The sequence below is a fragment of the Aplysia californica genome, unplaced genomic scaffold (assembly GCF_000002075.1).
Source record: "Aplysia californica isolate F4 #8 unplaced genomic scaffold, AplCal3.0 scaffold00346, whole genome shotgun sequence".
Classification (NCBI taxonomy): domain Eukaryota; kingdom Metazoa; phylum Mollusca; class Gastropoda; order Aplysiida; family Aplysiidae; genus Aplysia; species Aplysia californica.
The window spans coordinates 682,577-696,644 of NW_004797616.1; the positions used below are offsets into that span (position 1 = coordinate 682,577).

At 36.9% G+C, this 14,068-nt stretch overlaps 1 protein-coding gene across 1 annotated transcript in view; it reads right to left on the reverse strand.

Moving 5' to 3' along the window:
- Positions 1 to 4,817: 4,817 nt before the first annotated feature.
- LOC101859717 (sodium-coupled neutral amino acid transporter 9) overlaps positions 4,818 to 14,068 on the reverse strand; it is a gene marked incomplete in the record, with an annotated part of 25,165 nt that continues 15,914 nt past the window's right edge. Inside the window, 6 exon segments of the mRNA XM_013085123.2 lie at positions 4,818 to 5,516; positions 6,798 to 6,887; positions 7,625 to 7,773; positions 8,918 to 9,022; positions 11,835 to 11,941; positions 13,089 to 13,199. Of these exon segments, the coding sequence (XP_012940577.1) occupies positions 5,336 to 5,516; positions 6,798 to 6,887; positions 7,625 to 7,773; positions 8,918 to 9,022; positions 11,835 to 11,941; positions 13,089 to 13,199 (743 nt within the window).

Below are 14,068 nucleotides of genomic sequence, written 5' to 3' on the forward strand. Positions count from 1 at the left end.
TCATTGATTGGGACACTTTTCATATTCACAAGAAATATTGGAATATGACATGTCATCATTGCTGACTAAGGAAAGACAGTAAGGGAGGCACATGCTCTGCACAAAGCAGCTATAATGTCATAAATTTTATGCTGAGCCTTTCATGATGAAGGAAAATGACAGCAGTTATTTTCTATACTCGATTAATGCTTTCGTTACCTTTCCTTCTTACAAAGCCGGTCGTGTTTGCTGCAGCTTATTGAGAACTGTTATATCTTCCAAGAATTTGCTTATGCAGGGAACCATCAAGTTGCATTTTCTATTTCAGAGAGTATATGAAGACAAGGTATAGATATTTGATACTTCATTCTCCATTCTTTCATAAGCCCATCCCTTTCAAGTTAAAAGCAGGGTGTCCGAAGAAGAATTCAAACAGCTACTATAGACAGAGTTTGTAAAGACATTTTTTTCTCCATTTCAGAAGAGTAAACACGGACTTATGCCAAGAAAAAAAGCATCACTATGCATGAAATATGATATGTCCTTTCAGTTTGTGCTTTAAGATAATGATTTACTTTAGAAAATCTTAAAGGATTATGTCTTTGATACATAATACATGCCTTTCATTTTGTAAAAAAAATCTAAAAGATAAATAACGTATTCTCATTCACAAAAATTGTGAATTACCAAATTTGTTTTCCCTTCCTTTTTCCCTGTCTGTCCAAGCATATTTATTTCCCCTCTTCTAACCAATGCCATAAAGTTCAAATATTTTACTAATGTACATATGTAATGATCAACAATAAATGAGTTGTCCATTCTTTTCAGGTGTCATTTTATTTTTTCAAACAAAAAACATTGCACAATGAGTACTAGGTCCTACTAACACAGGGCTCTGTGCTCGAAACAAGAGGTTTTCATAAACACTTCACAGATTGTTCTGTGAATCAAGCAAAGAAAAGAAGAAGAAAATACCACTAACTTGGAAGAGCATGCAGTGCAACTTAAAAAATTAAAGCTCAGTCTGAAAATTGTAAATAAAAACTTGAAGAATCTGTACAGCTTTAAACATATCCAAATTACACATGGTAAACAGCTAACATAGTTCTCCTTCATTGTAAAAAGGTTCAAATAACATGAAAAAAAAAAAAGTTCAAGAAAAAAGGCTGGATTTTGTAAAATGCATCCTTTTCTTCTCGTTTCTGAGGGGGGGGGGCTTAAAGTTTGTTGAAAACACAATACGGACATTTTGTTTTCTTCACTCCTATTTATCTTTCCATAAACTATTTAGACAGTCCTTTAGAATATATCAAATAAGCAAAGTATGAAAAAATTAAAACAAAAGCATTTTGATTTAAAATGGCCTGGGAATGTAGTGCAGACAATGAAATATATACACATAAAGAATATGTTCAAGTCAAAGCATAAAACAGACTAACACTTTTTAAATTTGCCATCTGCTCATGTCTGAGTTGACATAAATATACCTGTGTGTGTGTGTGTGTGTGTGTGTGTGTGTGTGTGTGTGTGTGTGTGTGTGCGTTTGTGTGTGTCTGTGTGTGTGAGTGTCTGTGTGTGTGAGTGTCTGTGTGTGTCTGTGAGTTTGTGAGAGAGAGAGAGAGAGAGAGAAAGAGAGAGAGAGAGAGAGAGAGAAGGGGAATAAAAACAGAGCTGATTTGGTTGACCAAGCACAGCAAAGAGGGTATCACTGCCACTTCAGCAGTCGCATTCATGACTCCATTCATTCAATAAGCAAACATCAAATGTGTCACGACATGGTGGAATCAAGCGCTCATCAATTTTTGGGCCTGTGGAGATATTGATATCATCTATAAGCAGGTTCATTTGTCTTGCTTAAAAAAATTTTTTAATGCCTATTTATTTTGTCAAAATATTTTCGATTGAAGAAGGTGGGATCGCCTTGTTACAAGCGTAAAATTAGCAAGAAAGTGGCAACCAAAGCTTGGTAATTTCCTTAGCTTGAGAGTCCTTGGAAACTGAAAATTTACATTTTCTGTGCCTTTGATCAACATTTTCTTTACTGAAATCCACACAGAAGTGTGTTTTTAAATTGCGTGGACACAAAAGGTGTTGAGCCAAAAATAAACAATTAGATAAAAATTACCCAACCGGAGAAAAATGCTGTTTTCTTCTAATTAATAATTTTGACAAGCACTTGATTTCACCACGATGCCTCACATAGGTTTATGACACAGTTTAAAAACCAGTCAAATCATGTTACAAATCAGTGACAAACACATTAAAATAGAAACAACAGATACTCATTCATGTGGTAAGCAGTTGAAATAAAAATATTCTTCAACATCACGGGGAGAAATAAAAATTCAAGATCGTCTTTTTCAACATCGAGACAAATTGCCGCATGCGTGTGCGTGGAGTAAATGGAAGGTTATCATGACGGAGGCAACATCTTGTCAGAAAAGACTAGCTAAATAACAAAGAACAAAAGGAAGAAAAGGAGACGAGACCTAAAGAGAACAGCACTCACCAAACGTGCTCGTGAAAGTGAGACAAGTGTGGTAATTAAAGTATCAAGAATGGAGAGCGAGCAAGACGCAGAAAAAGCAAGTTCTTGAGGTGTTACCTTCTCCTTACAATTTCTGAGGGTGAAGCACCTGGCTCCTATGTCAGAACATCAGACATAGATGAAACGAGGAACTAAAAAAAATATTTTGAATCCCATCTGGATTCGAACTTTGGATATATCCCCAAGACAGACTGAGTTCACCGCCTACTGCACCATGGCAGTCAGTAAATGAGAATATTTGAAAAGAGTAACGACGGAGAGTTGAAAATATTTCAAGAACACAAAAACAAGTTGTGGAGGCATTTTGAGGTGGGGGGGGGGGGTGCACAATGTGGGGTATTGCCATTTGGGTATCACATTCAGAATGCAGATCTTGAACTGTCATTGCACTAATTAAGCTGGAATTGCACATCAACTAACTCAGTTTCTGCCAAACTTCATTGTTTGAGCACAGTTTATTGTCTACATTCAACTGAAAACTGAATCTTTCTTTTTAGTCCTTCAGGTGTAAAAAAAAATGTCAAACTCATTTCAAAGCCAGTAAAATTATCAAATTGTGTTAACTTCATAATCAACAAATCTCCAAATGATAAAGTAGAAATGTTGGAAATCTAGCTCAGTAGCTTTCACAGATGATTTCTGAGGTCAAAATACCCTTCTTTTGAATTTATCTTATCCCTGTTCACAAGAAACACACAGCCCAAACAACTCCAAAGTCTCCCCTATATTTTTGTGAATGTACAATATCAAATGTGTCAATTTGAATTTCTTCAACAAAAGAATCTCTCTTGAAACTGACAATCTACTGTTCGATGGTATCATTTGAATTCAGTTTTACACCCTTTTCAACACAATGTGAATTTTTAGATGTCTAGAACTGTGAAATAACTCGTAATCCCAATGAAAACAGTTATATAAACAGTATCAAAACCTCAACCATATTTAGATGATGGCAATACTCTAATCAAACTTGAAGATTCAAGAACGTCCGTTGCATTCAAATCACTTATTATACAGTATAATATTAAAAAATGTATTTACAAATTTATTTACAAATACAAAGTTCTCACATCAAGGAACATGAAAGCAAAAACAGACGTGAAAGGAAGAGACTGGGTTGGACACCAGAAAACACCAAAGGAAATATTTTTTCTCAGCAAAAAGTCATAAGTACACATACATATTCAAGAGTCATGGAAAAGGACCTCCTCTAAATAATAATTTTGTTTTAAAAAAGGTTATATATTGAAAATGAAGTTTAGGTCTCAGAATTTAAACTCTAACATCTACATCTGAAACTGAAACTAAAAAGGCAATTGTTATAAGCTTCCTTCTGAAAAACTAATACATAAATTTTCAATTCAATCTCTGCCAAACAAGGCATTCTCGACAGGATGCTACACAACTTATCATGGCAATGTGTAAAAATGAAAGTAAAAAATAAATGAATGTTAGTTCAAAGCAAACTAACCATTTATTAAAAATTCATTGTCAGAAAAATAAACACCAAGCATATCAAACACTGTCATTTTCTTAAAGCCTGAGAGCAAAAGTAAACAGTCAATTCTAGGATAAAAAGAGTAAATACAAAATCTCCAGTTGAAGTAGAAACCCCAGTGGCGAAGCATTTATATTTTTATAATCAAATAATCACTGCTTCCCTTCCTAATTTTGAAACATTGTCACAGTCAAATTCACCCATAGACGTAAACCTCATAAGTTTAATGTAAAAAGACGTTCATAATCAACAATGAACAGTATCCCTAACATTCAAAACGGTTTCATTGCCTCAGAAATAGCCTGTTCACCACTATCGGGCCACTCCAGAAGCAGTCGCAAGCTTTAATTAAGTAAGCTTAAAGTGAAGCCAGAAGATTCTACCCAAAGAGTTGGAGGGAACATGTACACAGCACTCAAAACTGTTTCATTGCCACATATACCCTGTTCACCCCTTTCAGGCCCCAGTTATAAGCAGTCACAAGCACTGATTATGTGTATGTAAGCTGACTATTACTACTGGTCGAGTCTACCTCACAAATGTGAGGGGAACTAACTCCTAATAATATCTTAACTGCTGCGAGTGCTTGATTTTTTTCCTCGACTTTTTATCTTACCGTAATCAGATCATGACCTCGATTCTGACACCGGCTCCTGGCCGCGAAAAGCTAGACAAAAGCAAACAAATGTGAAATTAAAAAATAATATTTGTCATGTTCTACCAAAGAGTTTGACTCACTGGTATATCTATAACATATAGATCTAGTACTGACATCTCTGCTTCTTTCCTTTGTGTTTGTGTATTCACATCTAAAGTTAAATTTAATGTTAGTTGGAATAAATATTTAGTGAAATACATGTACTTCCCCGATTATTTCGGCGGTTGAACATACAACATGAATTCAGGATTTGCTTTCATTCACAACTCGTGTTGCTGCCTCCAGTAAGATTCTTGTGTGATATCTCCAGGCCCTATCTGGTCCAGTCTCACTTTGATTACCCTGTCAAACAAGTCAGCCTTCGCCCCTGAAAACCCTGTCTGTACGTCTACAATTATGACGATAAAAATGGGTCATTAACAAACTGCCTACTTTCGCTAACAGCCTCAAATACTATTTGCATGTGAAACAGTAAACTAAAACCTTAACCTGTGGTCATATGAAGACCTAATATCAAAGTGAGAATCTTGAACATGACAAAGTACAATAAAATAGACAGCTCGGACATTAACGAATATTTTTGCAGAACTTGCAGAGCTTATTATAATCTCCACAGCAACCAACAGCAAAGCTGCGAGCATCTTTTAAATCACTAAGATGTGTGTCCGATGATAACGAACTGGGCGACAAAATTGGCAAGACCAAGAGCAATGAGTGCTCCGTGGAAAACAAGCTTGGGTACAGTCAGGGAGCCATCTCGGTAACAAGCAACAAGGTACACAGTGCAAGGAAAAGCGATCGCATACGAAAATCCGCAGAAAGCTCCAACAAAGCTGAAAAAGAAAACAATGAAAAGTACCATTTTAAAAAATCCCCCAAAACAGTTATAGACAACAGAAAGTCGCTTTGAAAAAAATCATTGGGTTCCTTTTCTATGTTGAAAAAAAAAACCCCCAGACCCAGCATCAGTAACTTTCATGGAGCACACCCACAGCAAAACTTCAGCTTTGTAAAACCAGATGTGAAAGGAAGAGGCTAGGCTGGACACTACAAAACACAAAAAGAAAAGTTTTTTGGGTTTTTTAAAGCAAAAAGTAATAAATAGAATTTATACTGCGCATTTCCATTTTCTAAAAGATGCTCAATGCGCATTACAATGAAAAAGACATCACATCTTAAAAATTAATCGACAAGTGCGTACGTAAAACAACGTATTATACATATAATATAAATGCATATGTGTAAAATTTTATATGAGAAAAATAGTCTCGCAGTGAGGTTGAAAATGTGTTCATAAAAATATACAATGCAATAAAAATTCACGAACGGTCACAATTAAGTTGAAACGTGAGTAACTAAAAACATAAGTACACATACATATATATCAAGAGTCATGGGAAAGGACCTCCACTAAATAACTTTTTAAATGATGACATCAAGGCAATTTCAAATAGTGGTAAATCATTGCTGATCACCACCCTGCAATGCCTTATTTTTCACTTGAAATCAGTTTTGTGTGTCTTAACCCAAACCTTGGTTTTGCCTTCCAAAGCGGCATGCACCGTTCCTCACCAACGCAACAATGCACATTGCCGACTCCATACTAATGCACCATGAGTAACTCTTATTGGGACGTTCAGTCCTGAGCATCTTGTGGTGAACTCTAAAGCTGCGGTTAGCAAGGATTGGATTAAAGATATACCTGAGAGACCATCTATCTTAAGCAACCATGACCAGCATTGCTTGACATTCTCTCTCGACGTAGGGCATCCTTAAAAAGGTTCTCCTTCTTTCTTACTTCAAGTCTGCCTGTCATCTCTTCATGCTTTATTATCATCATCATCATCATTATTATTACTATTATTATTATCACTATTACTATTATTATTATTATTATTACTATTGTTATTGCTATAATTATTATTATTGTTTAATTCTTGCTGTTATTAGGCCTATTAAAATGTTATCATTATTATTATTACAATTATTATTATTGTTATCATCCTTCAGGCCACCATTGTTAAAAGTACTATCTTTCTTATCAATTAAAGATACAAAAATATATGTAAAAAGGATATTGGCATCGGCAGGTTGGTGCAAAATAATCCACTCACCTGATGATGTGTCCAATTTTTGGCATAAACACAGCAAAAATCACACAGACGCCCACTATTAGGAGATTTAGTACCAGAACATGCTTCACACTGAGGACATAGATGGCATAACACAAAGTTACACACTCTTGTGTTTGTGTCTGTGTTTGTGTGTGTGTGTGTGTGTGTGTGTGTGAATGTGTGTGTGTGCGTGCGTGCGTGCAGGCGTGAGTGTGTGTGTATGTGTTGTGTGTGTGTGTGTGTATGTGTTGTGTGTGTGTGTGTGAGTGTGTGTTTGAGAGAGAGAGAGAAAGAGAGAGACACATAAAGAGACATAGAGAGAGAAAGAGAAAAATTGTGTACGTGCACGGGTGAGGGATTTGTATATGTGTTTGTGTAGTTGAGTGTGAGCGTGGGCAATTGTAAAGAACAAGTAACATAAAGGTACACTTTTAATCGCTCAATCGAAACAAGTTCAGGTGTGTTTTACAGCAAATCAGCATGACAATAGACATATTTAAAAAGGAACATACTCTCTCTCTCTCTCTCTTCTGGCGCTGTGGCTTCATAAACGGTCAGCGATGCCGACAGCACGCAGGAACTCAACACTCGCCCGGGGGTCCTTAAAAAGTGCTGAAAGTGGGTTACTGAAATGTCCCAGCAGACGGGTAAAGGAACATACTAGAATACTAGTCTAAGAACAGAAGCTGCAATAGGCTAATCCACTGGGCATAATCAAAAACTGACAAAAGGATCGGAGACCCCCACAAAGTACACACCAAACACCCACTCTAAAGTTACGGTCAGCGAGAGTGAAAAAAAACCCAACAAAAAACAGTTTGCCTTACCTCGGCCAAACCGAACGGAACAGGAAATGCAACAGCTGGGCTCGGAAAACGTATGTGAGTAGCGGGAGCACACACATCATCTGGAAGAACAGTCCCATACGAGCCACGAACGCCATCACATCAGTGGACGCCATGTTGTTCAGGAAATTCTGAAAAGAACCGACAACAAAATCTCTTTACTCTTTTTTTGTTTTGTGTGAGTGAAGAGAAGCACATCAACCAATAATGATGCTTTAGAGCAGGGAAAAGTAAGACAGACAGAACCAATAAAGAGAAAGTAAAAATAAAACAAAATAACTGTGGTGTCCACCCAACTACCCGTTAGTATTTTCTGCTTGGGATTTACAAGGTATTTAATACAGAACACCACAATCAAAGACATGGCATCTGGTCCCCAGGTGACACACAAGAGTATAAAAGAAAATAAATATTTTTAAAAATGTCCTTGCCCCCTCAAGACTGAACACTGACTCTCTACAAGCCAGACCCGTTCAAAACTAACAGTATTACAACCACTATCTGGGATTTCAGAATCCCAAAGGCAGTATTCTTTCAGACCAGCATTTCCATTTTGCTTGAAACCCAATTCACCTTTGCCTAACTGACAGTTTTCTTTTGCCTTGTTCACAATTCACTTTTGCTCAATCACAATTCAGTCTTGCTCATAACCATCTTTACCTCACTCAACATTCACTTTTACTTCTTAAGCACAGGTGCCTGGTTAGATTAACAGTCCATGCAGATACTGTTGGTTTTGGTAGATAGCTGAAATATTTTTATGCTACAGATTTCTTCTAGGATAAGGGATATATATATATATCCTAGAATAGGTGGGACAAGGTACTTTTTCTCCCAAGAAAAGGATAAAATATCAGAAGTCCCATTTGCATGGTGTGCACATCTTGGTAGGTGAAAATCAAAGACCTGCTTCTGAGTCAAACTTCTAGGCTAACCCTACTCAAAATTGAAGAAATCCAAATCAGAAAACCTAACAAGTGTAAACATCCTGCCCTTCTATACAACAGTGGGTAAAAATGGTCCTGTACCAAATATAAAACACAGTCAATGTCAATCTGATGGTCTAGTGAGGTAATGTAAAAGATGGAGAAGAAATAGAACACACGATAAAGAAGGAGGAGGAGGAGGGGGAATGGGGGGGTAGAAAAAGGATGACAAGAAAGAGAAGAAGAGGAGAAGTAGGAGGAGGAGGTAGGGGAGAAAGAGGATGACCAAAAAAAAGAAGAAGAAAAAGAGGAAGAGGAGGAGGAGGAGCAGGAGGAGGAGCCAACTCACATCCTCAATGCACGACTTGGCCATAGGATAAGCAGCAAAAAACACAGCTCCCATGTATGTGTAGGTCAGACACACCAGCACATAAGCAATAATCAGATCCCGAGTCTGAGAAAAAAAACAGAGGCATCTTTTCTATCATCTATTTCTGGCAAAACAACAGCAAGATGGATGATTGATTTTTTTTTTTTTAGGTCACTTTACTATAAAATCTTAGATCCGTTTTAGTATTCATTGTCTCTAATCAGAGACATAATTTGAATCATTTATATGATTGCTATTTAACTCCTTATATACGAATTATATTTTTTTAAACTTTTTTGATAACTTTGACGGAAAGATACGGTACAGTGATAAATGGGTTTCCCACTGTAAATGTTTTTCTTAGCTTATATTGTTATTAATTAGCTGTCCTCAATACGTACTGAGAGATTTTAAACATATATATATTAATTTTCTATTGGGCACAGTCCTCATGACAGGTCTTAATTGCACTGCAGTATGAATGTTTATTTACATTCTGCTTTTTCCTTTCATCTGGCTTCCAGTTTGTCCATTAAGAGTAACAATATTGACCAAGATATAAAAAAATACTGACAAATACTTTCATTTTTTTTTTCAAAGAAAAATTTCACAAGGTTCATTGCTTTTTAACCACAAGACATTATTAAGCCTGTACAATAACAGAACCTGTCAAAGAATAAGTATGAATGTCTTGAGTTCATGTAAACTCTCGAAAATCACATAGTCATATGTACTCTCAGTTGGCATCAGGAAAAAAAAGGCACAAAAAAGTAATAGAGATGTGAGATAATAAACTGTGTTTATGACTTATGTCTCACACAGATCTATCAGTAGTATTCTACTTTAACGTTTTGACCATGGGTGGATAAATTGAAATACAAAAAGAGGGTGGTACCATTTGAGCGGGTTTCCCCTTTTTAGTGTATTCAGCAAGAAATAATCACAGAAAAACCTAATTAAAACACTTCAAACACTGATAATGAAGGAAGGAGCAAAAGAAATAATGCAGTTTGGTATACTAATCAGATGATCATATTCAATTAGTTCTTGGTTTACTTTTAGTAAGAGTTTTAAGGCAATTGACCATATCATTAGACAAATAACTGTGTAATAAGCAATTAATGATTTCATTGTTCTAATTAGTTCTGTTGCACTGGGTGGAAAGCCATGTAAAAAGCAAATCTTCACAAGAAATCACTGGGTTCATGAGCAGAGACAGAAAAAGGAAAGAAGAAAAGCTGCCAGGCGTGGAAAACTTAAAAACAAGATCAATGGGGAAGATGACAACAGTTCTCAGCTCTTTTCTTGTCTTGGGTCTTAAGTCATTAAAATTTTGTAAGATCAAGAAAAGAAAGTAGAGGAAATGAAAACAATGCAAAACCAAAAACAAGAACAGCAACAGAGGTGGAATCATAAATGTATGATGACAGTAGGATACTCAAGGTATAAATATATGTTACAAAACTGCAACAATGAAATCATTTATTGTTAATTACACAGTTATGTGTCTAAATGAGTAAAAATAAACTGCAAAAAATTTTCACCGACATAATTTTGTTCAGGTAATGCTGATATTGATATGATCATAAAACACAGGAGTGTTTCAAGAAGCTTGCTTCAGCAAGCCATCTCAAAATATACCCCAGAAAAGATGGGTGGATTTAAACAGGGAAATAGCAACAATAGCATAAAAATAAGATGGTACTGAAGCTTCTCATAATACCAGCTCAAACAAGTTATCTTGAAAATATTGGGACATAAAATTACAGGTAGTTCAGGGGATGGAGAGAATGCTGAAAGACAAAAAGGTTGCCAGATGTGAACTGTAAAAGCGTAGCAACAGGATCAATGGGGAAAATGATGACAGCTCTGAACTGTTTTCTTGCTTTGGTCTGGAGTCATCAAAGTTTAGCAAGATCAAGAAAAAAAAATGGAAAAAAAGCGAACAATGCAAAACGAAAAGGTACCACAAGAAAGCATTGATATGACAAAAAAGTGGGGGGCACTGAAAGTCTTGCCAGCCAGTGTACTTGTCCTCTTGGAAAACAAATCAAGAATGGTTGAAATCCTACAGAGTACCATTTGGTAAAAGTAAAAAAATTAAGAGAATGAAAATACAAAAGCAGCGAACATAAATCAAAACAAAAATACAAAAGGTTCTGGAACAAATCAAGAATTCTTTCTTATATGCATCGATCAAAACTTTTTGAACACAATACATGAATACAAGGTGATTACTTCATAGTTTCTTCAACAAAAGGTCAGCAAGATTCGTTACTCATCTACTCCCGTAATCTCATATATGTAACTACAGAGAGCTCCTCACTAAAACCTTATCAATTTATATATCACTTTAAAAGATGGTGTAGTGTTGTAAAGATTGCGTCTGTGTAAAAAAATATTTCTGAAGGGCACAAGGGAAAAACAAGGGATGTCACTTTTTGGCCTTTTGAGACAAACACAAATGAAATGCTTGACAGCTCACATATTTTCATACTACAGCTTATTTTCAAAGCCTGATATCAGGCAGCTCATCAGGCTTCAGCTTGCGCTCATATTACCTTAGCAGTTGCGAGCGCCGTAAAACCCTATACTACATACTACAGGCTTCAGCCCTAGACATTTAAATGGGCCAGAAGAGGGGCATAAACACGTTCCAACCCACATCACGACTCAAATTAGCCAAAACCTGACATCTTTGGTTTTTCCCCTTGTGCCCTTCACTTTTACAGAAAGGAAGGGTCATAATGTGGACTCAAAGACCCCTGACATAGCCAGTATTTACAGATTTGAAGTCATGGTCTAAAGGCTCATTGCCCTACCATACACAGTGTAGGCGCATTGAATAAAAGAGAACTCACAGACATAAAAATAAATATTTCTAAAATCCACTCACATTGTTTTCGGGATGCTTTTGGTTTCTGCAGATCGCCATGACACAGTTTTGCAAGAAGTAGGCCAAGGCCGCAATGCCAGTAAGAGCCGGGAATGACCACTCAAAGGCTGCGATATTTGAGGAGAGAATGCCAGAAAATAATACTATTCAGCGAGTACAGTATACGTTGAAATTTTAAAGAAAAACATGAAGCATATTGCTTGTTCTTTTGCACTAAAAAAAACAAAATGCAAGAGCAAAGACATATTTGTTTGAGTAAAGAAAACCACATCAACACAATAATGGCCATGTAGTGCGAGGGAGAAAAAAAAACAAGACAGATAAACAGAAACAATATAAGGACCAAAAAAAAGTGTGCCCTACTAGTGTTGCCCTACTTCTTTACTTTCCCTCTGCTGTTTCAGTGCACTTGCCGGCTATTCGCAAGCTCAGTGTTACTTGCACAAATTCCTTCTTTTTTTTTTTCGTGTAGAGAACCCACAAGAAGATAGTCAATATTCTAAAGCCACCTTGATATAACGAGATCACTCTAGAGACAAAAAGTGTATGGTTCAAATAAGTTTTGACCCCCAGTTCTAAAAATAAGTCAAAAGTGTCTCTTTCCCGCATGATGTCATGTTGACCTAAACATTACCCCTAAGAGAGAAGAGACCCTGAATGTGCTTAGTAGGACACATAATATAAGCAAAAGGAAGGGTTCAGGTTTACTTTTACCAAGAATATTACAACAAATCCAACGATGAAGACTGAGAAGGAGAAGAAAACCCGACCACAGCACATGCCGGCTATTCGCAAGTTCAGTGCTACTTGCACAAATTCCATTTTTTATTTTTTTCGTGTAGAGAACTTTTAGTTTAGTTTTAGTAGAAGTATTACGGCGCTTGCAACTGCATAAGGTCATATGAGCGCCAGAAGATTAGAGGTGTTACAAGAGAGTAACAAACATAAAAAAGAACAAGGGGAGATAAAGACGATAGATGTTTGATAGGAAAGAAGGAGCAAACCACACCAGAGCACCCACCAACCACCCACAGAGAACTTTGAAAGCACTGAATCCCAGTCAAGAAAACGGGAGAAAGTAGTACAAAATGAAACTAAAATTCAACACACAGGAATTGACAGTAATAATTTTGGACTCAAAGGAAAGATTTTTCAACAGCCTTGACAGCTGTGACAAAAATTTAAAAGTTGGAAACTAATGACAGTACAAAACAGCAATCGGGTTGCATATTGTCCAGACAATTTTTATTTTACCTGGGGCATAATTGTAGGCAGCCGAGTGGTCTGAGTTCAAATCCAGGTGAATTCCCCACTCCCCAGCCTTCACAGCAACAAATATAGACAAGTATGTCACAGACAAGGTACCTGGAAACAAAAACAGAGACAAGATGAGAGAAGATAAGATAAATCTTTCCTGTCCAGACACTGACACATTGGTGTGGTGCTTCACCACACACACATCCACACACACACATAAACACACTCAGTCACACACATACACATACGCACACACATACGCACACACACACACATAAACACACACACCCATACTCACACGAATACACACATACTCTCTCACACACCCTCTCTTCCACACACACACACACAAACACACATAGTATATGCTTACCCGAAAGCAAATCCAGAGTCACACACATATGACATAAATAAACAGCAGTTATCAATAGGAATGTATAAGCTAAATCTATTATAATCAGCATTCTGATAGTATTCCAATAATATTCTGATTGCTCAAGCTTTAAAGGTCATAAGAAATACTTATTTTGTTTGTTTTTGTTTTTGTTAAGTGTGTTACGGCACTCGCAACTGCATAAGGTCATATGAGCGCGCGGGACACACCTAATATTTCAGTTGGTGGGAAATTTTTTAATTTTGCCTGGGTTGCGGCCGAAGCCTACTCTTATCGATTTTAGACCACCAAGGGATCTTTAATGTGCGCAACTTGCACACAGGCCCTCTGAGATTTTTCGCCATTGTTCGAGAAGGCTAGGTGTAGATCTTTCCTACCAAAACATCAGGGGTGTGGCAGAAAGACAGCAGTAAGGAGGAGCCAAGGAGTAGCAGTAGAAAGGTTGCAGAAAGAGTCAGGAGCCCAGAGGAGGGGGCAAAGGAGGTGAGGGGGTGGGGGGAGGAAAGTGAAAATGAAAGCTGACAACAGAACATTGCTAGAGAGCAGGAAAGGAGGTGAAAGGAGACAATTTTAGAGAAGAAAA